At 52.9% G+C, this 26,094-nt stretch overlaps 1 protein-coding gene across 3 annotated transcripts in view; it reads right to left on the bottom strand.

Moving 5' to 3' along the window:
• Positions 1 to 25,525, bottom strand: part of ZFP64 (ZFP64 zinc finger protein) — an 84,838-nt gene extending 59,313 nt beyond the window's left edge. Inside the window, exons 1-2 of one of the 3 annotated variants that reach the window (XM_089307019.1) lie at positions 24,909 to 25,525; positions 20,928 to 21,167 (exon numbers count right to left, since the gene is read on the bottom strand). In XM_089307019.1, the coding sequence (XP_089163145.1) occupies positions 20,928 to 21,167; positions 24,909 to 24,954 (286 nt within the window). In that variant the 5' untranslated portion in view covers positions 24,955 to 25,525. The remainder of the gene's footprint in view (positions 1 to 20,927; positions 21,168 to 24,908) is intronic. The other 2 variants (XM_051832673.3, XM_070051683.2) reach the window with 2 other exon arrangements.
• Between the last annotated feature and the right edge of the window lie 569 nt (positions 25,526 to 26,094).

Here is a 26,094-nt window from a genome sequence, read left to right as displayed (position 1 = left end):
AACTACACAAAAGTGGAGAAGAAATGCCCCTATAATTTATAGCATATGCATTTTTTAAATATTTCTTTTATTTACTTGAAAGAGAAAGAGAGAGAAAAAGAGAGAGAGGTCTTCCATCCGCTAGTTCATTCCCCAATTGACCGCAACGACCAGAACTGAGCCGATCCCAAGCCAGGATCCAGGAGCTTCTTCCAGGTCTCCCATGCAGGTGCAGCGGTCCAAGCACTTCAGTCATCTTCCACCGCTTTCCCAGGCACATCAGCAGGGAGCTGGTTTGCAAGTGGAGCAGCTGGGACTTGAACTGGTGCCCATATGGGATGCTGGCACTGTAGGCCAGGGCTTTGACTAGCTGCACCACAGTGCTGGCTCCATTTTTATAACTATTTTATTGTTAGGCACTTCATAAGCTCTAACACAAAACCCTAACAGACTACCAGAAAGGAACTGATGAAAGGAATTTTGGGCAAAATTAGTCTACTTAAATTCTTCTCAGCATAAATTTTACAAATGTGTATGTGCACTCGCGCGTGTGTGCACGCACACCCATGGACTCTTCAAAAAGTTTATGGAGGGGCCAGCACTGTGGCGCAGCAGGTTAAAGCCCCGGCCTGCCGTGCTGGCATTCCCTATGGGCACTGGTTTGAGTCCCAGCTGCTCCACTTTCGAAGCAGCTCCCTGCTGTGGCCTGGGAAAGCAGCAGAGAATGACCCAAGTCCTTGGGCCCCTGGGAGATCCAGATGAAGCTCCTGGCTTTGGGTCGGTGCAGCTCTGGCCTTTCAAACAAATAAATCTTTAAAAAAATGCAAAAGAGACCTAATATGAAATATCATTGTAAGATAAAAGATATAGGGCTAGAAGTTCTTTTTTTGCTTATAAAATTTTTTGGGACTTCTTTGTTAATTGAGTTTATGGTTTGGGGCTTGGGAGTATTTTCTTTCTTCCTTGATATTATCAGAGTCTGAAGTCCCATGGAGATTGCCTTCAAATGAGGGGTGCATGTCAGCAGTGGGGGCTGCTCCCTGGGTGAGTCCTCAGGCTAGAGACCCGGGTGACAACTCTGAGAGTCACTTTCATCGTCTGTTCCCCAACCTTCTGTCACCCAGCCACCAGCTTCGACATCGTTCCCACTCTATTGACAGAATACATTGGTATTAATTTAAATCAACGGAAGCTTCACTTCATCACCTATTTTGGCTTTGCCCCAAGCAATAGGACCCAGACTGCAGGTTTAAGGTGCTATACGTTTTCTGTACCTAAGATGTTACAGACTGAAAGAGGCACCATTATTTTACACATGAGAAAGTGCTGCCCAGTAAGCACATGACGGCACAATGCTCCCATATCCCTTCAGTATTTTATTTGATATTTACTGACAGTGCTCTGCTGGGATGTTGGACGTCTAGGTTCCTGACTGCCATCACTCTGATGTCTCTCGGGTCACACCTGGGCTCCGTATTTGGTGTCTGAGTCAAATCTGGATTTCCATTTCTCAGTGGAAAGGTGCTGAAGGAAGTCAGCTGCCCTCTGTTTAAAGTCAGCAGGAAGAGTCGACAACTGGTGCCCCCTGATGTCCCGGCTTGGACCAAGTCTCTCTGCTGCGTGCATCAGCCGCACCTGCCTCTCGCAGCGACGCTGTCACCCACGCCATGGCACGTGGCTGTTGTTCCAGCTTCCGCTCGCTCTGCTTAGTTCTCAGCGCATGGTCCCCAGCCAGCAGCACGGCAGCGACCTGGGAACTCGTCACGGGTAAGCCCTTGGTCTGCCGAGGCTCGCGTTCTGGGAGTGCCATGCAGAGGACTGGGATACTCACCTGAGCCTGAGAGCCAGCAGCATGGCCATCCTTCTCCACGTATCTCAGCAGGCAAACGTTTTGTGCCCTTCTTGGGGGTCGCCTTGCAAGAACTTGGGACTTTCTTCATTCCTCCAACAACAAACATTTGCTTCCTATTATCAAAGTGACCTCCTGAGCTGGTTCCAGATGCTCCTGGGCACACAGTGCCATCATTGAACTAAATCATCATGCAAGATCTTGGAGGACATTTTGAAAGGTACACACAGTTCCAAAAGCACACAATACGTGATCACAACAGATGTGATCAACTACCCTCAAGTTCGGTCACAAATTTAGGGGACTGTCTGTTGGCTGAGGGCACTCTCATTGGCTTTGAGATACACTGCTGTTCAGATACATTGATACAAAACCACAGGTCAGTCAATGACCACATGGGTGACCACAGGCCGGCTATGGAAGCTCCCTGAGCCTCGGCTTTCTCCCGTGAATGAGGACAGTCACTGTCATGTTGCCAAGGTTAGGGTGCGAGTCCAGCAGCACAGGAAATGCTGCAGTGAGTTCACAAAGAACATCAGCTCCTCCCGCTGAACAGGGCTCGACTGGGGCACTAAACTTTCTTTTTTTTTTTTTTTAAGATTAATTCATTTATTTGAGAGGCAGAGTTATAGAGAGGCAGAGGCAGAGAGAGAGGGAGAGAGAGAGGTCTTTCATCTGCTGGTTCATTCCTCAGATGGCTGTGGTGGCAGAAGTTGTGCAGATCCGAAGCCGGGAGCCAGGAGCTTCTTCCAGGTCTCCCATGTGGGTGCAGGGGCCCAAGCACTTGGGCCATTTTCCACTGCTTTCCCAGGTGCGTTAGCAGGGAGCTGGATCAGAAGTGGAGCAGCCAGGATGCCGGCACCATAGGTGGTGGCTTTACCAGCTACACCACAGCTCTGGCCCCCCCACCAAACTTTGGGAATGCTCAGGCCCCTGGGTGACCAACTGTCCCTGCTTGTCTGGGACTGGAGAGTTTCCCAGGACACAGGATGCTCAATGCTTAAGCCCAGGCTGCTGGGTAACACTAACCAAAGCTCCCAACTTTCTGCTCTATGCCTTTGCACCCAAGAGGCCAGGCCTTCCCTGCAGGTCAGCTCACGGGGTCCCCAGAACCCTCAGGAAGGCCATTGCCAGGTGCCACAACCTCCTGACCCTCCCTCCGCCTCCCTGGAGACCAGCTTGGCTGCTTCTCCTAAATGCCCTCTGCCCCCGCCTTCCCGGGCAAGTCACAGCAGAGAGAAGCCGGGCAGTATCCCCGATCTTAACCCTTTGCAGAGACGTGACTTGCAAACTTCTGTTCCATGGCTTGCCTTGTCATTCGTGGTCTCCTTTGATGCTCAGAGGGCTTAATATCTGATACCGTTCCGTTTGTCTCTTTTCACTTTTGTCGCCAGTGCCTTTGATGTCACTGGGAGGCAGCGGGAAGCACCGCGTGCGGGCAGGTTATACATAGCAAAGGGAAGCAGGTGCCTAATCGCAGGGATTCTTTTCAGGTTGGGACAAATCAGACGCGTGAACTGCCCCAGGGTAGACGGCCATTAGGCCAGGCGGGGCTCGCTCCAGAGCAGGCCCTTCCTTCCCGTGCCTTAGTTTCTCCATCTGTAGAAGGGGAACGATTTTCATTCCCGTCTCTCAGGGCTGCTGTGAGGACCGGAGATCAGGTATGCCAAGCTGTGGTTGCTCTTCTCATTTATTCTTTAATTTTCTCACCGACTACGTATTAAGCACCTTCTGTGTGCCAGGCTGGAGACAAAATCCCCTGTTGTCATGGAGCCAACACGCTGACTGGGAGAGGTGCACGCAGCGAAACGCCACGGAGAATTCCCGGAGGCTGGGACGTGCGATCTTCAGTACGACAGTGCAGTTTGGCCTCAGGGAGAAGGTGGCACTGGATGTGAAACACAGAAGCACCAGAGCCTCGCAGGTCTCTGGAACTCAGTCTCTGGATGGCAGCTTGCGGAGCCCCCATGCTGGCTTTATCAGGGCCGACCCATACCTCCCCTCCCCACACCTTGGCTTCTTCCCAGGATCCTCTGTGAACGGCAGGGCCTGCAGAGACACGCCAGGGAAAGGCTCCTGGTGGCCTTGACCCCTGGGAGGCTGCTGCTGACAGTGACGCCCTCGGCCCCTCTGGGGTTCCTGTGTGAGTGGAGGTGGAGGGTGTGGGAGGCCAGACTGACCCTGCAGCAACTTCTGTCTCATCACTCAGTAGTCCTGGGGCCCTGACCTGGTCAGTTCCCCGCTCTCCAGCTCTCAGACGTCGGTGAAAAGGTATGTTAGCGGTGACCTTGGAGCTTAGACTATTGTTCTGGTAAAGACTCGAGGATGGGGCCGGAGTTGTGGCACAGTGTGTTAAGCCGCCAGCCTGCAGTGCCCACATCCCATATGAGTTCCAGTCCCGGCTGGCTGCTCCACTTTCAGTTCAGCTCTCGCTGGTGTGCCTGGGAGAGCAGCAGAGGATGGCCCAGGTCTTGGGCCCCTGCATTCACGTGGAAAACCAAGAAAAAGCTCCCGGCTCCTGGCCTCAGCCTTGCCCAGAACAGGCCGTTGCAGCCATTTGAGGAATGAATCAACAGTGGAAGACCTCTCTCTTTCTGTAACTCTGCCTTTCTAATAAATAAAATAGATCTAAAAAAAAAAAAAAGACTCCAGGAGATGTTTAATCGTCTCTATATATGAACTTCCACAAACGAGAGAAAACGTGATATTTATCCTTCTGGGTCTGGCTTACTGCACTTGACATAATGATTTTTTTTTTTTCTTGACAGGCAGAGTTAGACAGTGTGAGAGAGAGACAGAGAGAAAGGTCTTCCTTCCTTTGGTTCACCTCCCCAAATGGCTACTACAGCTGGCGCACTGCGCTGATCCGAAGCCAGGAGCTGGGTCCTTCCTCCTGGTCTCCCATGCGGGTGCAGGGCCCAAGCACTTGGGCCATCCTCCACTGCACTCCCGGGCCACAGCAGAAAGCTGGACTGGAAGAGGAGCAACCGGGACAGAATCCGGCGCCCCAACCGGGACTAGAACCCAGGGTGCCGGCACTGCAGGCGGAGGATTAGCCTAGTGAGCCGTGGCGCTGGCTGACATAATGACCTTCAGTTTCATTCATTTTGTTGTACATGTTAGGATTTCATTTTTTATGGCTGAGCAATATTCCACATATATAGAACACACACACACACACACACACACTCTGCTTATCCAATTATCGGTTGGTGGACATCTAGGTTAATCCCCTATCTACCATTGTGAATTGGGCTGCTGTAAACATGGGAGCGCAGGGATCTCCTTTATCTGCTGATTCCATTTCCTTTGGATACATTCCCAGAAGTGGGTCAGCTGGGTTCATTTTTAGTTTTTTGATGAATCTTCATACTGTTTCCCACAACAGTTGTACCAACTTGCATTCCCATCCACAGTGTCCTAGGGTCCCCTCTTCTCCACAACAGTGCCAGCATCTGTTATTGTTTGATTTCTGGAGAGCAGCCATTCCAGCCGGAGTGAGGTGATGCCTGGGTGTGGTTGTTATCTGCATTTCCCTAATGACGACTCGAGGAGAACGAAACACCTGAGATCTGGGCTCACTCACGAGCTGATGCTAGCTCGCATCGTTACCCGCAGTGACAAATCATTCATCTGGGTTCAGGGGCGGCATAACAAGTGGCATTGGCCTTGGGGACCAGTGCACCCGTGCAGCAGTGAAGTCAGTGGGGACAATCCAGACCTCAGGTCCACTGGGCTGGAAAGACCCACAGCTGTGGCTGGGAGGTGCTGCTTGCACAGGCATGATTTGCATCCAGCCCCTCTTCACTGAGCATGGAGCAAGGGCTGTGGCTTTAGGTTGGGGGGGGGGTCTCATTTCTGACTTTTGTATGCACTCGGGGCCTCATCCCCTGCCGCTGTTGAGATCAGAACCCCAACAGAACCCCAGTTGCTCACGGCCCCATGCACCTGCTGCGGCTTTCAGTTCGGGTTTTGCCTCCTGGGGATTTCCCTTGCTTTCCTTGAGCCTGGGCATGCAGCGTGGGGCGTCAGTGACTCAGCCGCGATGAGACTGCTGCATGAATTTCATAGAAAACTGACACCTTCTTCTCGGAAGTTTATACCCCTTGTGCCTTAGATCTGCTGGCTTCACACGGACCCGTGCAGCTCCTTTTGAAGGGAATTTTCTGTGAACCACCTGGAGGTGCCTTCCATACTGCCCTGTCCCATTTGTTTCCCCTTTCTCTTCTTCAATTAAAAAGAAAATCCCTTTTCATTACAATTTTTATTATTTTTCCAAAATAAAAAAGTAAACACTAATTGAAGAAAGCCTGGGAAGTATCAAAAAATGTAGAGAAGGAAATAAAAGCTCCCCAGCGCTGTCCTAGCTCAGCAGTACACACCCTCACATCACGTGCTTGCTACAGCCACACTCTCTTTTAAAGCACTGATCTCTGCTGTGATGAGATGAAATTACCTAATGATTTTTATCAGCCTTCATTGGGTTGGATGAGCCATGACAGAGGTCTTTCTCCAGCACTGTCTGTTAGTAGCTCGTGCAGAATCTGGTGATGCTCACAGAACATCTGTGGAGCTAACGATGGGCTACATGTGTTCTTTGTAGAAAGATCAAAGTATCAAACCGGGGAGCCAGTGTTGTGGCGTAGTGGGTAAAGCCACCACCTGGGATGCTGGCATCCCATATGATGTCAGTTCGAGACCTGGCTGTGCCTGAGAAAGCAGTGGAGGATAGCCCGAGGACTTGGACCCCGGCCACCCAAGTAGGAGGTTGGGAAGAAGCTCCTGGCTTCAGCCTGGCCCAGCCACAGCTGTTGCAGCCATTTGGAGAGTGAACCCATGCATGGAAGATCTTGCTCTCTCTTTTCTCCCTCTCCCTGTAAATCTGCCTTTCAAATAAATAGATAAATCTTTTTTTAAAAGTATCAAACTGGGTTCAGAGCATCAATCATTTGTTTTCTTTTTAAATTAAACAATTTTGCCACATTGAAGCATTTAGTTGTGTTACCATTTGCCCAAAACATCAATTTCTAGCGGCTGCATCATATGCCATCATTTGGGTGTAGCATAGTTTAATCAGTCATTTTCCTTTCCTGGACACTGAGGATATTTCTAGATATTTACTTTTTATTTTAAATTATTTATTTATATTTATTTGAAAGGCAGCAACAGAGAGAGATCTTCCATTCACTGGTTCACTTTCCCAATTCCTGCAACAGCCAAAGGTGGGCCAGGCCGAAGCCAGGAGCTGGAGCTCCATCCAGGTCTCTCATGGGCGGCAGGGACATGAGCTGTCACCTGCTGCTTCCCGGGGGCTGAATGGGAAGCCAAGGTGGGACCTGATCCAGGCACTCCACTATGGGATGCAGGTGTCCCATGCAGCACCTTAACCATGCCAAACACCTGCTCTGGCATTCACTTTTATAAATAACAGCTACCCAGAAGTGTTAACTTATCCTTAATGTCTTTGGTTGCACGTCTTTAAGTTGAAGAACTGGGGCAAAGTAGTGTGGAGGTCTTGTTGCTTGGTGAATGGTAGTTATAGGATCCTTTGAGAAAATGGAACTAATTTGCTTTCTCTCCTTTGGCTATCACAGAACAAAATGAGATCATTGTCGCTTAATTTTGCATTTCTTTATAATTAGTGGGAATTAACTGTTCTTCAGCATTTTTTACCCATTCAAATACCTACTTCGGTGAATGCTTGTGTCTGCTATTAGCTCTCCTTTTCCTATCGGAATTTTTACTTTTCCCCTCATTGATCTGTAAATATTCCTTACTGATTGCGCTGTCACTGCACCATCGCATATTCTGATCTCCCACTGTTGTACGCATGTGGGATTCACACCTAGGGTTCTTGATTACCAGACAGCTGGAAACGTGGACTTCTCTTCTGAGGACATCCACCTCCTTCTCTTAGACTGTTCCTAGGGGTCCTTTTTTAAAATTTTTGACAGGCAGAGTGGGCAGTGTGAGAGAGAGACAGAGAGAAAGGTCTTCCTTTGCCGTTGGTTCACCCCTCAGTGGCCGCTGCGGCTGGCGCACTGTGCTGATCCAAAGCCAGGAGCCAGGTGCTTCCTCCTGGTCTCCCATGCGGGTGCAGGGCCCAAGCACTCGGGCCATCCTGCACTGCACTCCCGGGCCACAGCAGAGAGCTGGCCTGGAAGAGGGGCAACCGGGACAGAATCTGGTGCCCTGACTGGGACTAGAACCCAGTGTGCCGGCGCCGCAGGCGGAGGATTAGCCTACTGAGCCGCGGTGCCGGCCTCTAGGGGTCCTTTTCATGTGCTGCCAATCATAGTCAGCCCAACTGTCCCCCTGTCCTTAGGGATGAGCCTCGGCTACCAAACTCCCTGACCACACCCCCTCTCTGCCTCTGTGCACTGGTCCAGTGGCAGACACCTGGCAGGGGTGTCTCACCTGGCCTGGATTAGGCGCTGGGACTAAGATGCTCAGAGCTGGTGTGGATTTTGCTTCTGTAAAAGGCAGGTGGTTCAGCGGTCACATGTGCCCAGACCATCTCTGGGTGTCTCTAAAATGCAGATTCTCCCCCACCAGTTCTGAGTGGGGAGGAGGAGTTGCCCTTCCAAGGCTCCAGGGTGGTGGCTATGGTCCTTGGACCACACTATGAGTTGTCAATGTGCAGGAAACCCTAAAACAATTCTAGCTTCTGCTTCAGTCTCACTCTGAGATCTGGCTGCACCACTGCCCTCAATTTTCCATTAGTTCCTATATCCTGAATAAAGCCTCTTCTTAGCTTAAACTACAGCCAAAGCATGGGTCTTGTAAGCAAACAGTTCCAAGTAACAGAAAAGCAACTTGCACGAACCTGGGGATTCACCACCAGGGAAAATCAGAACCAGCGGGTAGACCGGGCCCTCCTTCCACACTCACCTCTCCTCCCCACCCCTGGGTTCTGCTGCTTTTTCCTCAGGCCTGTGGAGCACCTGCCCCACCCAGACCTGGCTGCTGACAGCTTTCCTTCCTCTCTCCCCCTTCTCCTGTCCAGGAGGGTTCAAACTTGGTGGTGCCCAGCCACTCTGATGCGCACATCTCAGGCAACGTCTGGATATTGTTACAGCTGCGTTTTTGACAGCTTTTCCAGGACATTCTCTTGCACACTGGCATTTGAGAATTCAGGCACCAGCCCTCTGCAGGGGTGGGGCAGGGCGGGGGTGGGTGCTGGGGATAGGATCTCTCCTTCCTTGTCTCTTGCTGGCCCAGCTGCTCCACTTCAGGGCCAACGGGCATGCGCCTGTGCCTCCATTTTGGCGCTGGGATCGGGGGTTTGTCAGGGAGCACATCCTCCCTGACGGGGACAAGTCGCCCCTTTCCCTGTCTCTGTGCGTGGCTGATGTCTCAAGCAGGAGCAGCCATCTGCAGCCATGGAGGTCAAGGGCATTGGATAAGAGCCCGCAGCAGAGGACAGCAAGAAGATGCAAAGATCCCACCACGTCTGAGCTGCAGGATGGGCCCTGGACACGCCTTGCCCCATCTGCTTAGAGAATGAACATCTTAGCCAACCAAGCTGCACTGTGCTTCATGCTGCTAAGAGCAGCACACGGCATCTGAACTGACCTGACCACTGCTGGCTGACTGACACGCCCGGGGGAGGGGCCTGGGAACCTGCATTCCCACCAGAGACTCACAAGCTTGAGAGGCACAGCGAGGAAGACTGCGAGGGGCCGGGGGCTGTCGTGGTTACGAGCACAAATCCCACAGCCGGAGAGCCCGAGCGTGAGACCCGGCCCCACCACTTCCTCTCTCCGTCTTTTGGGACAAGTTACTGAACCCTTCTGTGCCTCAGCTTCGCTCCTGGCAAACTGGGGATCATCACTACACTTAGCTTAAGCTCCTGAAAGCCACTTCCTGTAGAATACCCGGATGAGCACACGGCACGGAGCAGGCACTACAAAAGAACCAGCGCTAGCATTTGAATTCGCCAGACCCTTGTAGCAGTCCCATCACCGTCTTCCTGCATTCCTCGTGCACTCAACAACTCTCAGGGGCTCCCAGCTCCTCCTGAATGACAGCCAGAGCTGAAGCATGACTCCGACCACAAGCCCAGCCCGGGTCGTCCCTAGCCACCTAGGGACTTCAGATCCTGCTCTGAGCATGCCCCGCTCCAAAGCCTCCCAAGGAAATGCCCTCTTCCCGCCTTCCTTCTCCCAAAGGCCACTGCGTCTCTTAGAGCCTATGACGCAGTTGGTCCCGTTCCCAATTGCTTGCCCTGGCTTTCCCCGCTGGGACGGACTGATGCCCTCTGTTCATCCTCTGCACGCTGCAAGTCACAGCGGGGCGTGCGCGTCTGACAGCGAAATCCTCTTCCCCTCCCTGAGAAGCGTAGACTCCTCCAAGGGCAGGCACTGCCATGGTCTCAGCTCCAGCACCCAGGGCACAACACCCATGCAACCCACACTGAGCTCTCCCAGTGGGGCGGACGCCACGCCATGAGCCTCAGGCACACGGACAAACATGATCCGTACCACGGCATTTTCCTGCACTCACTCAAAGCACCTAGGATGTGCCAGGCTTGGCGCTGTGTGGCAGGAAGATAAGATCCATCAGACTGCTGCTTGCGGTGAGCTTTACGATCTAGTAAACTAGAAATTAATCTGGGGGCTGGGAGGCCGAAGTGAGCCTTCAGAGTATTTGTTTAAGGCTGTCAATATCAGTTAGGTGAGCTGGGGTCTTGCCCTGTATCAATGACCCCCAGCCAGAGACCACCAGACACCTGCAGCTGGATCTGTTCATGGCTTGTCACAGTGAGGCAGCCTCCCACCACAGAACCACAGGCCATCTCAGTAAGAGGGAGCTAGAGGCCGGCGCCGTGGCTCACTAGGCTAATCCTCTGCCTTGCGGCGCCGGCACACGGGGTTCTAGTCCCGGTTGGGGCGCCGGATTCTGTCCTGGTTGCCCCTCTTCCTGTCCAGCTCTCTGCTGTGGCCCGGGAAGGCAGTGGAGGATGGCCCAAGTGCTTGGGCCCTGCACCCCAAGGGAGACCAGGAGAAGCACCTGGCTCCTGCCTTCGGATCAGTGCGGTGTGCCAGCCACGGCAGCCTTTGGAGGGTGAACCAACGGCAAAGGAAGACCTTTCTCTCTGTCTCTCTCTCTCACTGTCCACTCTGCCTGTCAAAAAAAAAAAAAAAAAAAAAAAAGAGAGAGGGAGCTGGAACGCATTTCTCACGGGCTTGAGGCCCATGCTAGATGCTGCTGGGAAGAGTTCTAGAAAACCTGCACTGGATGGGGGCTGTCCAGAGGGGAGGGCAAGTCCATGCCTTGGCATCTCAGCAAGTATCATCGGAAGGAGAGAGAGGATGAGAGAGGCTGAACTTTACTAGGTAAACCAGGGAAGGGGACGCTTGGTGCTTTGTGCCCTGAACAATGCGCCTGTTCTATCCGGGCTCAGACATGATTACAGGGGGGTCTGGTTTCTGCCTTGTTCCACCAAGGTCCCTGAGCACCCTTATCTGATGCTGACATTCTGTGAAACTGTTCAATAGGACAGCACGGCTGGCTGGTGAGAGCCGGCCCAGCTCTGGCCATACCCAGGCCCAGCTGGCGATGACCTAGCTGGTGATGGTTGCCGGCTGGCTGTCTGGACTGCTCTCCTCTCTCAGCTACTTGGCCAGACCCTCCCCCACCCCATGTAGAACCAACTGTTGCAGACAGTTGCTACTGCCTAGCTCCTGACTGCCAGCCTGACTTCTCTGGCTAATTAAAGACTGCTTGTAACCGAATAAACAATCAATTAAAACTGATAAATGCTACCTGTGATAAATGCTACAGGGGAGGAGAAGGGAAAACCAGGCTGGCTTCTAGATGGAGGTGCCTTTTAACCTAGGACCTAATGGACAGGAATGAACCAGAAGTGGTGGGAAAGCGCATTCTCAGTCAAGTGATCCACTCTAACAATGGCCAAGGGCTGGCCCCGCGCCGGGCTCTGTGCTAACGTTCTCCGCGTGCCGTTGTGTTTAGTTCCCACAGCTCCTGTCATGGTTAGGTTCAAGAGCTAGCATTGACAGCTCTAAGGGTCTTCCATCGAGGAGCCCACGGAAGCCTGGCTAGGATCCTCTGAGGTGAGTACCATCATTGCTCCCAGTTGACAGCTGGGAACATGGAGACACGAGCCTCACCAGTCACCTGCCCGGGTCAGGTGGTTAGCGAGCAGTACAGCCAGGGTTTGAATCCAGGTAGTCCATCTTGGGACTTCAGGCCTTCAACACCAAACCTGTGGCCCTCCATTTATTCTCATCCCCGTTTTATGATGAGACTCTGCAGGCTCTTGTAATCTGCCACGGTCACATGGCCACGTGGTTCCTGAGGCTCTCACCAGCCAAGATTCATGCTCAGAGACCTGACTCCGACGCCCCAGCATGTTAAGCCATGAACTCAGCGCACATGGGATGCTAATGTTCTCCCATCAGCATCTAATTTTACTGCTCTAGTGTGAAAGTTCATAAATCACATGCCAACAAGAGGCCGCTTGCAAAGCTGGCAGAGAGGGAACACATCTCACTTTACATTCAACTACTGTCGGGCAGAGAGGAGATGCAGGAGCTGAGGGAGGAGGGACCAACACGCATAGGACCGCCTGCAGGAGGGTGTGTGCAGCCAAGTGCCGTGGGGTGGGGGGTTGGACGGTGGCCTTGGGCGGTCAGGGACCCTCTGACCTGGCTGACACCCACTCTCCCCTGGGAGCCTGTTACAAACTCAGATGCCTGAACCCCAGCTCCAAGACCGCCCCACTCAGGAGGCGGAGACCAGGCACAGGCATCTGTAACAAGCTCCCCAGGGATTGTGGTCCGTGAGCAGTGTGGGAACTGGCAGCTAAAGGGATGCTGAAGCCCAGGAAGCCAATCTTGTAAATGGGAAAAGGAAGCAGAAGTGGGCTTGTTTTGCTGGCACAGAGGCAGGAAGAATCAGGAGGAGCAGCAGAGACAAATGCTGCGAATCGCAGCTTCCATTCCCCACCTCTGTGTTAGGTTCTGCATCAATAAAAGCGATCGCTCCTTGAACCTTGGGCCCCATCACTGGAACCCTGCATGCGGATTTTCACCCAAGCATCATTAGGAGGAATACCAGGAGAGAGCGGGCACCCAGAGGCCAGGGCTGTTAGGGACTGGGGCGGGATGGAAGTTCAGCCATTTGTCGCTGTGGCTTGTAGCTTCGTTCTGCATTGTGCAGGCATTGCTTCCATGAGCTGGATGGTAAGAGGACAGATGCCTGGCCTGAGTGTGCAGGGCAGTCAGCAAAACTCAAGCATGGAAAGATGAAGTGATCAAGGGCAGTGGAGATGCTGAGGAGGATGAGGAGCTAGGGAGACAAAAGAGGGAGCAGCCGTCTTGTGTGGTCAGCTTCCGTGGTGGACGTGACCTCTGAGCTGTTGCTCACACTCCACAACTAACCAGTGCCTTTGAGCCAAGAGCGATTCCAGGTGCTGGGAGGTACAGTGGGGAACAAGACAGGTGTATCTCTTTGGCCTCATGGTACTTAGGGGTCAGAGATGGGGACAGACCTGAATTTGCTTCTTGGACAGTTAATGAATTACAAGGACATGAGTGGGCATGGGAGAACAGTGTGTGTACATGTGCGTGGATCTGTGTGTGTGGTGTCAGTGAAAGGCTCTTTGAGCTCAGCTCTGACAAATGTGGAAGTTGACTAAGTTCAAGGCAAGGAGCAACACATACAAGTGCTCTGAGGTGACAGGCAGCATGGCTGCTATGACACAGGTGACCCAGTGTCCCAAGATGAAGCCAGATGCTCCGTGTGTCAATCATCATGAACCTCAAGGTCTTGAGTTGAGTTGGTGTCAGGTGGGGAAGGTATTAGGCAGGGGGAACAGCAGATGCAGTGGATCAGAATCTAGAAGGTGCAATAGCCACAGAGCACACGTGGGTCTGAACGACCTTCCACCCTGGGTGTGGGTTCCTGAGACTCTGATTTTAAGGCCAGGAAAGCAAACATGAGGGCTCTAAGAAGACCATGAGGGTAAGGGCCAAAGAGGTCTTCAAAAAGGTCATGGAAAATGCACATTCAGAGAAACTATGCCTGGATCTCAATGTTTTGGGGCACTATATAAACTTCTTTTAGTTGCATTTTCTTTTAAAGATTTATTTTATTTGAAAGGCAAAGAGACAGATAAAGAGAGAGAGAAAGATTTCCCAACTGCTGGTTTACTCCTCAAATGGCTACAGTGGCCAGGGCTGGGCCATGCTGGAGCCAGAAGCCAGGAACTCTAACCTGGTCTCCCTCTTAGGTGGCAGGAGCCCAAGGACTTGGGCCATCTCTGCTGCATCAGTAGGTGCATTAGGATTGGAACTGGAGCAGTGAGGACTCCAATATGGGAGCTGGCATCACAAGCAGTGGCTTAACCTGCTGTGCCAATGCCCCCACTTGTAAAGTACATTTTCCAATGAACTTTTTGAAGTACCAAGGTCTGTTCCAGGACCATCCTGACCTTATGATTGGGACCCTGCCCAACTCTTTTCAAATGCAGTTTCATTCTGCCCAATTGTAAAAGAAGAAGGTGGGTGGCCTCCAGCCTTTCGTCAATGTTCCCACTTTTTTTTTTAACTTTTATTTAATAAATATAAATTTCTGAAGTACAACTTTTGGATTATAGTGGCTTTTTCCCCCACAACCTCCCTCCCACCCGCAACCATCCCATCTCCCACTCCCTCTCCCATCCCATTCACATCGATTCATTTTCAATTATCTTTATATACAGAAGATAAATTTAGTATATACTAAGTAAAGATTTCAACAGACTGCATCCACAAAGACACACAAAGTATAGAGTACTGTTTGAGTAGTAATACCGTTAATTCACATAGTACAACATATTAAGGACAGAGATCCTACATGGGGAGTAAGTGCATAATGACTCCTGTTGTTGATTTAACAATTGACACTCTTATTTATGACGTCAGTGATCACTCGAGGTTCTTGTCATGAGCTGCCAAGGCTATGGAAGCTTCTTGAGTGCGCCAACTCTGATCTTATTTAGACAAGGCCATAGTCAAAGTGGAAGTTCTCTCCTCCCTTCAGAGAAAGGTACATCTTTTGATGGCCCATTCTTTCCGCTGGGATCTCACTCACAGAGATCTTTTATTTAGGTCACTTTTTTTTTTTTTTCACAGTGTCTTGGCTTTCCATGCCTGAAATACTCTCATGGGCTTTTTAGCCAGATCCGAATGCCTTAAGGGCTGATTCTGAGTCCAGAGTGCTGTTTAGGACATCTGCCATTCTATGAGTCTGCTGTGTATCTTGCTTCCCATGTTGGATTGTTCTCTCCTTTTTAATTCTATCAGTTAGTATTAGCAGACACTAGTCTTGTTTATGTGATCCCTTTGACACTTAATCCTATCATTATGATCAATTATGAACTGAAACTGATCACTTTGACTAGTGAGATGGCATTGGTACATGCCACCTTGATGGGATTGAATTGGAATCCTCTGGCACATTTCTAACATTTTCTTGGTGATTTCCTTTAAAATGAGAATTACAATAAGCCCAGGAGAAAGTGAGAAGATCAGGTACTCTTACTAAGGTCTGTGAGGTGATTGGTTTGTTTTATTTCAATGTTCTAAAAGCTCAGTAGAAACATTATTTTGGGTGCATTAAGGAAAAAACCCACAAACCTTTGCTTATTGACAAAAAAACTCAAACATCACAGCAATTGTTTGGTTCATATGGTGGAAACTGATGCCCCCGCCCCAGATGCCTCCCCCTTCACAACTCCACAGGAACTACTTGGTAAATATTCTCTGAGAATAAGCTAGAAGCTTGTGGGATTAATCAGCCTTCTAGAGGTACCATGTTTGGCCAGCAAAGTTTTAAAACTTGGAAAATTTCACATTTTTCAGTTTCTCGGAAAAGCCCAAATAACCAAGTGACTGCATCCAAAGAGCAGGTGTGATTTTTCTATGAGTCACACAGGATTTATCCACTTGACCACAGTCCCACCTCTGCCATGTCACACACAGCCCACGTCCACGCCTCCTCCCTCTTCTAGAAGCTTCCTGTGAATACATTCTACGGCATGTATTATGACTGTGTACTACATATTACAATTTTATATTTCACATGTGCCCTGATCATCTTCCTGTGTCTGCTTTCCAAGGCTAAGTCACAGGGCACTGTCTGAATCTCTGGTATGTGTTTATCTAATTTCCTCTTCACATGGACATCGAAGGCTCCACTTCATCTTTAGTATATCCTGTAAGCGAACAGTTTTGTACGTTTGTTTGGGAGTATTCATGGGATACACACTCAGAAGTAGAGGTATTGGGAAAATGTGCTTATATATCTTTCTTCTTCTTCTTTTTTTTAAGATTTTATTTTTTTACTCGAATGGCAGAGTAAAAAGAGAGAGGGAGAGACAAAGAGAGAGGTCTTCCATCCGCTGGTTCACTCCCCAGATGGCCACAATGGCCAGAGCTGGGCTAATCTGGAGCCAGGAGCTTCATCTGGGTCTCCCACATGGGCGCAGGGGCTCAAGCACTTGAACCATCTTCCACTGCTCTCCCAGGTCATTAGTAGGGAGCTGGATCGGAAGTGGAGCAGCTGGACTAGAACTGGTGCCCATATGGGATGCTTGTGCTGTAGGTTGATGCTTAACCTACTACGCCCCAGCCTCGGCCCCATTTATATACATTTTAAAGCTGAGACATCTCAAATTTACAGTTCAAAAGATAGCACAAAACTGGACAGGTTACATAAGTGTACGTTTCAGGAAGCGCAGCCGGCTGCTTTCCCCTGCCTCGTGTCAATCTGTGGTTCTTCAGCACCCAAGGCCAGAGAGCACCCCTTCCAGCTCAGGGGTCTCGTGTCATCTGTTTTATGTTTTCTCTCCCCTTCCACTGCTTTTAGGACTTCCTATACATGAGGGGTAACATGTCTTAATCCTTCAAAAAGTTTAAGAAAAATGGAATCAAAAGGTATGTTTCTTTTGGTACCAAAAAAGTAGGAATCCTTAGTTTTTTTCATAATATGCATTTCCTGTGAATTTTTTTGAAGATCTTTCATATGCATGGATTTCAGTTATTTTGGTACCAAAATAAACTTACCTTATAATGCCATTTTTCCATACACTTTTGGTATATAAAGCACATCCCCCTCCCCTAGTTATGGGTTTGCCTTTAGACTTTGTTCATACTTCATTTTTACTTTGGAAAAATTGTATTTTTATTTGCAATCTCATTTATCATTCTGTACCTTTGAGAGTGAAGGGGCTTATTCACAGCTGGTCTTCTTTGGAAGGAATGTTAATATTGTTCTTAAAATACAATTTGAGCCGGCGCCGTGGCTCAATAGGCTAATCCTCCACCTTGCGGCGCCGGCACACCGGGTTCTAGTCCCGGTTGGGGCGCCGGATTCTGTCCCGGTTGCCCCTCTTCCAGGCCAGCTCTCTGCTGTGGCCAGGGAGTGCAGTGGAGGATGGCCCAGGTGCTTGGGCCCTGCACCCCATGGGAGACCAGGAAAAGCACCTGGCTCTTGGCTCCTGCCAGGATCAGCGCGGTGCGCCGGCTGCAGCGGCGGCCATTGGAGGGTGAACCAACGGCAAAGGAAGACCTTTCTCTCTGTCTCTCTCTCTCTCACTGTCCACTCTGCCTGTAAAAAAAAAAAAAAAAAAATACAATTTGGCCGGCGCCACGGCTCAATAGGCTAATCCTAGTGGCGCTGGCACACTGAGTTCTAGTCCCCGTCGGGGCGCTGGATTCTGTCCCGGTTGCCCCTCTTCCAGGCCAGCTCTCTGCTGTGGCCCGGGAGTGCAGTGGAGGATGGCCCAAGTGCTTGGGCCCTGCACCCCATGGGAGACCAGGAGAAGCACCCGGCTCCTGCCTTCGGATCAGTGTGGTGCGCCGGCTGCAGCGCGCCGGCCATGGCGGCCATTGGAGGGTGAACCAACGGCAAAAGCAAGACCTTTCTCTCTGTCTCTCTCTCTCACTGTCCACTCTGCCTGTCCAAAAAAAAAAAAAAAAAAAAATTGAATACCTTAGTGTCGCTCCCCCTCTTCGTAGAGGAACGATACTAAACCCTGCCTAGGTTTCCTATCCGAGTCACGGCACCATTATGTCGCTCCTCCTCTTCGCGGAGGAACGACACAGGACCCTGCGCTGTTCTTTTTATCTGCTCGGCCCTCCCCGGGTTTGCTGCTGGTTCTTCCCGGGTTGGCTACTGACCCTTCCACCTCCGTGGAAGGGCGGTTCCCCCTGCCACTTTCCCCACTTCCGCAGGGGAGCGGCACACCGCCGGCCGGCTCTCTCGGGGGCTGCTCAGGTGTTCCTTCAGATAGATGTTCCTGGTGCGTGTTGTCTCTCTCCTCCTTTATAGTCCTCTTCCACCAATCCCAACTCTGCTACCCACACGCCGAGTACGCTGCTCTCCTCCAATCAGGAGCAGGTCCTGCTGTTTATTGGTGGAACTGGAGGCAGCTGTGTAGAAGCTGTTTCCTCCTCTCCCAGCGCCATATTGTGGGAGAGCAGATGTATAGAATAAGTCTTAATTCGAGTAACAATCTAGTCCGAGTTGCTCCCCACACCTTAGGTGAGGAACGTATTCTTCATTCTCCCACAGGACCTGGGATTGTCTGTACTATTTCATATGTGGGCCGCTTTATGCTTTCAAAGTTATCTGTTGTGGGGGAGTGATTTGGTGGTGTAGTGAGTAAGGTTGCCACCTGCAATGCCAGCATCCCGGTGCCAGTTCGAGCCCCAGCTGCTCTACTTTGATCCAGCACCCTGCTGCATTAGCTCCTGGGAAGGCAGCAGAGGTGGCCCCAGTGCTCGGGCCCCTGCACCCATGTGGGAGACCCAGGCTCCTGGCTCCTGACCAGCCCAGCTCCAGCCATTGCAGCCATCTGGGGAGTGAACCAGCAGATGGAAGATTTCTCTGCCTCTCCTTCTCTCTAATTCTGCCTTTCAAATAAGTAAATTTTTAAAAAAGTAAATAGTTAGTTATCTGTTGGATCCCTTAAGACAGATCACATGGGCATTAAGTGTAGGGATGTGTGTGTGTGTACACATATGTGTTACTTCTGTGTGTGTACACATATGTGTTGTTTCTCTATGTGTGTACACATATGTGTTATTTCTGTGTATGTGTACAGAGCTGCTACATTTCATCATGCACATGACCACCGTGGCCCTCTGTGAACCGTTTTTGGTGGAGTGCGGGGATTCGATCAAGAGAACAGGGACGACTTTTCTGGTTCCCCACCTGGCGATGTAAGAAAGGCGAGACTGCCTCTTTGTAGATTTGTTTTTTTTTTTAATCTGTTTTCTTGCCCTCACACAAGCAATGCCAAGGTCAGGAATCATATCCCAGCACCCAAACAACCACCCTTTTTATTGCAACATATTTCCTGCACATATTATTTTTAGCATAGAGGTTTTTTTTAGAAGCCTGTTTTTTGTCTGTCATGTAACCACTTTTACAAGGATGCCAGGATTTCCATTTCTTTCTTTTTTTTTTTTTTTTGCACCAAAACAAACCTATCTTTTAATTCCATTGTCCACAAACATTCTGAAGGGCAGTAGTGTCAGTATTAATGGCTAATGTTTTAACCTTGTAGCTCCCCAGCCTGTGGGACAACTGGCTTCCCAATGGAGCTAGTTAGAAATAATAAACCAGCAGCCCCAGGAGGTGGGCCCTGGGCATCTATGCTTTTAACAAGTTCCTTGGAGGTACCTGGAACACAGACCACATTGCTCCCCCGACCTCCCCATCCTAGAGCTGTACCTGTGACCCCTCCCCACCTAACCATCCTGCAGTTGTACTTGTGATCCCCCCACCTCCCCATCCTGGAGCTATACCTGTGACCCCCCCACCCCCACCCCACAGCTGTACCTGTGACCCCCCACCCCCACCCGAGCTGTACCTGTGACCCCCCACCCCCACCCCAGAGCGGTACCTGTGATCCCCCCCTATCTCCCCACCCCAGAGCTGTACCTGTGACCCCCCCACACCCATCCTGGAGCTGTACCTGTGACCCCCACCCCCATCCCAGGGCTGTACCTGTGACCTGCACCTCCATCCCAGAGCTGTACCTGTGATGCCCCCATCACCTCCCCATCCTGGAGCTGTACCTGTGACTCCTCCCCACCTAACCATCCTGCAGCTGTACTTGTGATCCCCCCACCTCCCCATCCTGGAGCTATACCTGTGACCCCCCCACCCCCACCCCACAGCTGTACCTGTGACCCCCGCACCCCCATCCTGGAGCTGTACCTGTGATGCCCCCATCACCTCCCCATCCTGGAGCTATACCTGTGACACCCCCACCCCCACCCCAGAGCTGTACCTGTGACCCCCCCACCCCCCCATCCTGGAGCTGTACCTGTGACTCCTCCCCATCCTGGAGCTGTACCTGTGATGCCCCACCCCCACCCCAGAGCTGTACCTGTGACCCCCCCACCCCACAGCTGTACCTGTGATGCCCCCATCACCTCCCCATCCTGGAGCTGTACCTGTGACCCCTCCCCAATCCCCCCATCCCAGAGCTGTACCTGTGACACCCCACCCCCACCCCAGAGCTGTACCTGTGACCCCCCACCCCCACCCCACAGCTGTACCTGTGATGCCCCCATCACCTCCCCATCCTGGAGCTGTACCTATGACTCCTCCCCACCCCCCCATCCCAGAACTGTACCTGTGACACCCCACCCCCACCCCACAGCTGTACCTGTGACCCCCCACCCCTCCCCACAGCTGTACCTGTGACCCCCCACCCCCCCATCCTGGAGCTGTACCTGTGACCCCCCACCCCCATCCCAGAGCTGTACCTGTGATGCCTCCCCACCCCCCCATCCTGGAGCTGTACCTGTGATACCCCACCCCCATCCTGGAGCTGTACCTGTGATGCCCCACTCCCACCCCAGAGCTGTACCTGTGATGCCCCACTCCCACCCCAGAGCTGTACCTGTGACTCCTCCCCACCCCCACCCCAGAGCTGTACCTGTGATTCCCCCCCCATCTCCCCATCCCAGAGCTGTACCTGTGACCCCCACCCCCACCCCACAGCTGTACCTGTGACTCCTCCCCACCCCCACCCCACAGCTGTACCTGTGACCCCCACCCCTCCCCACAGCTGTACCTGTGATGGTCTGGGTCTCTGAAGTGATGGTCCTGGTGGTGGTCTGAGTCTGAGCAGCAGGCACCGTCTCCTCTGACACAAACTGGACCGTGCTGGGGGCTGCCCCGGCCGCCCCGGTCAGCTGGCAGCCGCTTTGCTTGTGGGCTACAAAGGCATCCAGGTTGTTAAACTGCTGCTTGCAGATGCCACAGATGTGGATGTCAGGAGTCAGCGCCACCAGCACCGTCGTGCCGCCCGGAACTCCACGGAGCAAAGGGAAAGCCGCACGTTAATCCCACACAGCTGTACAAGTTTATCCATTTTTATTTTTCTCAAAGGCTTCTGATCCAGACAGCTTCTAATGACAATGCAAACCAGACTCATGGAAGGAAAACAGGCAAAGTGGCAGCTCGCTGCGGGCCCGTCCCCATGCCAGAGAATCCCTGTTCTGTGCTAGCAGCAATGTGCCCAGATCCGAGTGATGGCTCACGATGCACTGGTGCCCACGCCACCAGTTACATTTTATGTACAAAAGTTTTTGGATGTGCACGGTTTCCCTGCTCTTTGCAGGACCAGTAGCCATCTTGCACCCTAGTGTAAGGGTCAGTGTGAACACCAGTCCCACCCCACTTCCAAATGCCCACCCTACCATGAGAACCACCCGTTTAAACCATCCTGGTCTCTGACATACTTGGGACCTCCTTTAGCACACCACTGGAGGACTTTCTGGGAAGTCTGGCGTTCATGACAAAAAGGAAACAGACATGACTGGCACTGTCTCTGTTTTCTGGTTTTCAATGCAGATACAATGACAGGGGCTTCTGCAGCTGTCTTGTAACTATGAATAGGGTGCTATGATCCCTATAGATTCCAGCTCTTACTTCAATCCCCTGATTCAATGCAGGAAACAACCAAGTCCAGATTTTTTGTTAGGCCAGTACAGTTTGGGCTTCTGTCACTTGCAGCCAAGTTACTGACAGGGACATTGTTTCCAATAGTAAGGACACTAAGAGATTTTTTTTTTTTTAAGATTTATTTATTTTACTTGAAAGTCAAGAGTTACACAGAGAGAGGAGAGGCAGAGAGAGAGAGAGAGAGAGAGAGAGAGAGGTCTTCTATCCATCCATCCGCTGGTTCATTCCTCAATTGGCCGCAACGGCTGGAGCTGTGCCGATCCGAAGCCAGGAGCCAGGAGCTTCCTCTGGGTCTCCCATGTGGGTGCAGGGGCCCAAGGACTTGGGCCATCTTCCACTGTTTTCCCAGGCCATAGCAGAGAGCTGGATAGGAAGTGGAACAGCCGAGTCTCAAACCGGCACCCATATGGGATGACAGCACTGCAGGTGGCGGCTTTACCCGCTACACCACAGCCAGGGCCCTGACACTAAGAGTTTTAATACTGTGTTAATATTTGCAAAATACTCAGCACAGTATCTGGTACTATATTAGAAAGTACTATATATATGCTAAATAACAAAACACAATTAACAAATTTCTAACTAATAAGACTACCTTAATTTTTATTTTTAAAATTTTCTTTGTATTATTATAAGGAAATTCATGTTTAAACAGAAAATTTTGAAGAAACATATAAAGAAGCGGGGTGTGTGTGTGTGTGTGTGTGGAAATCACAGATAATCTTCACTCCAAAGCTTCCCATGAATGCTGTGAAATATCTTCTCCCATTCATTTTCTTTACACTTAAAAACTACTTAAGATGATTATGTATTAGGGCCAGCATGGCGGCTCAGTGTGTTAAGCTGCTGCTTGCCACAGCATCATTCTACATCTGAGTGCTGGTTCTAGTCCCAGATGCTCTGTTTCTGATCCAGCTCTCTGCTGTGGCCTGGGAAAGCAGTGGAGGACAGCCCAAGTGCTTGGGCCCCTGTACCCACGTGGGAGACCCCGAAGAAGCTCCCAGTTCCAGCCTTGACCGTTGTGTGGCCATTTAGGGAGTGAACCAGCAGAAGGAAGATCTCTCTCTGCTTCTCCCTCTCTCTCTAACTCTGCCTTTCAAATAAATAAAATAAAACTTTTTTTTTATTTGACAGATAGAGTTACAGACAGTGAGAGAGAGAGAGAAAGGTCTTCCTTCTGCTGGTTCACTCCCCAAATGGCCGTTACGGCTGGCGCTGCACCGATCTGAAGCCAGGAGCCAGGTGCTTCCTCCTGGTCTCCCATGCGGGTGCAGGGGCCAAGTACTTGGGCCATCCTCCACTGCCCTCCCGGGCCTCAGCAGAGAGGTGGACTGGAAGAGGAGCAACCAGGATTAGAACCCAGCACCCATATGGGATGCCGGCACCACAGGCGCAGGATTAACCAAGTGAGCCATGGCGCCGGCCCCTAAAATAAAACTTTTAAAAAAGATAAGTGGAGCCAGCGTTGTGGCTAGTAAGTTAAGCCTCTGCTTAACTTGTCTTGGCTGCTCCACTTCCAATCCCGCTCCCTACTAATGGCCTGAGAAAGCAGCAGAAGAGATTGGGCCCCTGCACCCACATGGGATACCAGGAAGAAGAAGCTCCTGGTTCCTGGCTTTGGATAGGCCTGGCTCTGGCCATTGCAGCCATTTGGGGAGTGAACCAGTGGATGGAAGACCTCTCTCTCTCTCTCCCTCTCTCTGTCTGCAACTCTGCCTCTCAAATAAATAAATAAATCTTTCTTTTTTTAAAAAAAAGATAAGCTACTTTGGTGCAAAATTTTTTTATATCTGAATAAAAAGCATCTTTAAAAATTCATGGAAATGCATATTATGAAAAAACTATGCATGGATTTCAAATCTTTTCTGCACCAGAGTAAACGTTCCATGACATTTTCCACGAACTTTTTGAAGCACCCTTGTGTGACAAGTGTCCCAGTATCACCATTTCCTGAAAATCTGTGACATTTACATCACACCCAGTCTTCCCCAGGCCTGGGTGGATTGCCCAGGAGCGGGATCGCGCTGAGAGCGCCCCCTGCAGGCGGGTGCTGCGGACTCAGGGACCCAGAGGAGGAGAGGTGCGGCGACTCGGGGTGCAGAGGATTCCCGGTGACGGAACAGGACCCACACCAAGGACGGACTCCGTGAGGAGGGGCGTCACGGGGACCCGCACCCACAGGGGCCCTCCCGACACCGTCACTTTTTAGCACGGCCTGCGGGCTTGGCGCTGTCATCTGCGAAGTGGGGAGCAGGGCTATGGTGAGGATGGAGCGGCCCTGCGCGGCCCCCGGCCCCCAGCCCCACGCCCCTGCGAGCGGCCCGGCGCGCTGTACCTGGGGTGCCCACGTACCTGAGGGCCGCCCGGGAGAAGCGGCGTCGCCCTGGGGTGGGCGGGGAAGTCCCGCTAGGAACACCCAGGCGAGTCGGGGAGCCGCTTCGGGCGCCGCGGGGTCGCCCCGCCGCACCCCGGGGAGGCGTCACTGAACCCGCGCTCGGCCCCCGGGGGCAGCGTTTGCGCGCGGTCCGCGGACCGCACTTTGGGAAACAATGCCGCGGGCGAGCCAGGGACTTGCACCAGGCCGGGGTCCTCCTCGGGAACAGACGCGCGAGCCCCAAACTCCAAGAACGCGACCGCGGCCCCACTCCCCATCCACGCCTCCACCTCTGCCGGGCAAGGAGCCGGCGACACCTCGTGAGCCCAGCCGCTGCCCGGGCTGCAATTCCGAGCCCCCGCGGCCCAAGTTTTCCCATCCCTGCTGCCCGGGTCACCCCAGATCCGCGCTCCCTCCCTCCGCGCCCCAAGCTCCGCCCGGCGGGGCGGGAGGGCCCCGAGGGAGTGGCGATTGTCTGCACGGCGGAGCCCTCCCCCCAACCCCGGCCCCGCGCCCTGGGGTCTCTCGGGGCAGCGCAGCGCCCCCCGCCGCCGGCCCACCCCGGCGTCCTCTGTTCCGCGCGCCCGCCGCGGTTCCCCGCGACGCGGCTGGCGCCCGTCACCCCGATTTCGGGGCCCCGGGCCTGCGGGCTGCGTCGCGGACGTGCCTGGGCCCGGGCCCCGGACCGCGCACGGCGCCCGGAAAAGCACTCACTTTGCACGGAGCCGGGGAAGCTGTCGCCCTCGCTGCTCGCGTTCATGGCCGCAGGCTGGGAGGCCTCCGCGCGGCCGGGGCGCCAGGGCGCGGGGCGCGGGTCTACATGGTGCAAGCACTTTTCCTGCTATTTTTCCACACCCCCCAGCCTGCGGTCTCCCAACTCTGCAAGGCGGGGAGGACGGATGTAAAGCGAGCTCCACTTCCGCTGCCTAGAGGGCGCTGCCCGGGCCCGCCGCCCCGGCCCGGCTCTGCAGTCGCCGCGACTCCCAGGCCCCGGGCCGCGCGCGGTGCACGGCGGCGGGCGGCGCGAGGTGCGTGCCCCGGGCCGCGGGAGCCCGCAGGTCTCGGCGCCGCGATCGGCCTCCCCGGCTACCGGCGCCTTTGCACCTGCCGCTTCCCGGGGGCCGCGGTGCGCCCGGACGCCTGGGTCGTTTTCGGAGAGTCCCGCGCCCGGCTGCCGGGTGCAGGGGCGCAGCCCAGGCTTCGGGATGCGGAGGGCCGTGACGGGGTGGGTAATGGGAAGAGGACAGGCACTGGAACGCCGAGGGGCCGCGCTCCGGGGGCCTCCGGCGTGGGCTCAGCACGGTCGCCAGGAGGCGGTGTTCGGACGCCGAGTGCCCGCCCACCCCTGCGTCCCAGAGTGAGGAGTTTGGGCGGGGAGAGGCCCGAGAACGAGCATTTGTAAGTTCCCCGGGGGAGGTCCCTGAAGTGGGCCGGGGTCCACACTCGGGGCCCTGCGCTCTCTGATGCGCTCCCCTCGCCCGGACGCTGGGAGGAGAGGTCTCTGCCCTTCCCAGCTTTTTCAGCCCCGTTGGCGACCTGCAGACAAGGCAGCCCTCTGTCCTGCCCTCCTGGGCCTCAGGGCCTTGGCAGTCACTGTTCCCTCCGCACCCACCGCCACCTTTCCTGACCCCTACAGGCCTGGACTCAGTTCGCAGTCTGTTAATTAATTAGAGAGGCAAAGAGAGAGCGCGCTCCCATCTGCTGGCTCCCTCCCTACATGTCTCCCCCCTCCCATCATCTGCTGGCTCCCTCCCTACATGTCTCCCCCCCATCATCTGCTGGCTCCCTCCCTACATGTCCCCCCCCCATCATCTGCTGGCTCCCTCCCTACATGTCCCCCCCCCATCATCTGCTGGCTCCCTCCCTACATGTCCCCCCCCATCATCTGCTGGCTCCCTCC

The sequence above is a fragment of the Oryctolagus cuniculus genome, chromosome 11 (genome assembly GCF_051225735.1).
Source record: "Oryctolagus cuniculus isolate XC-2025 breed Fujian yellow rabbit chromosome 11, ASM5122573v1, whole genome shotgun sequence".
NCBI lineage: Eukaryota > Metazoa > Chordata > Mammalia > Lagomorpha > Leporidae > Oryctolagus > Oryctolagus cuniculus.
This window is presented reverse-complemented; position numbering and strand designations above follow the sequence as displayed.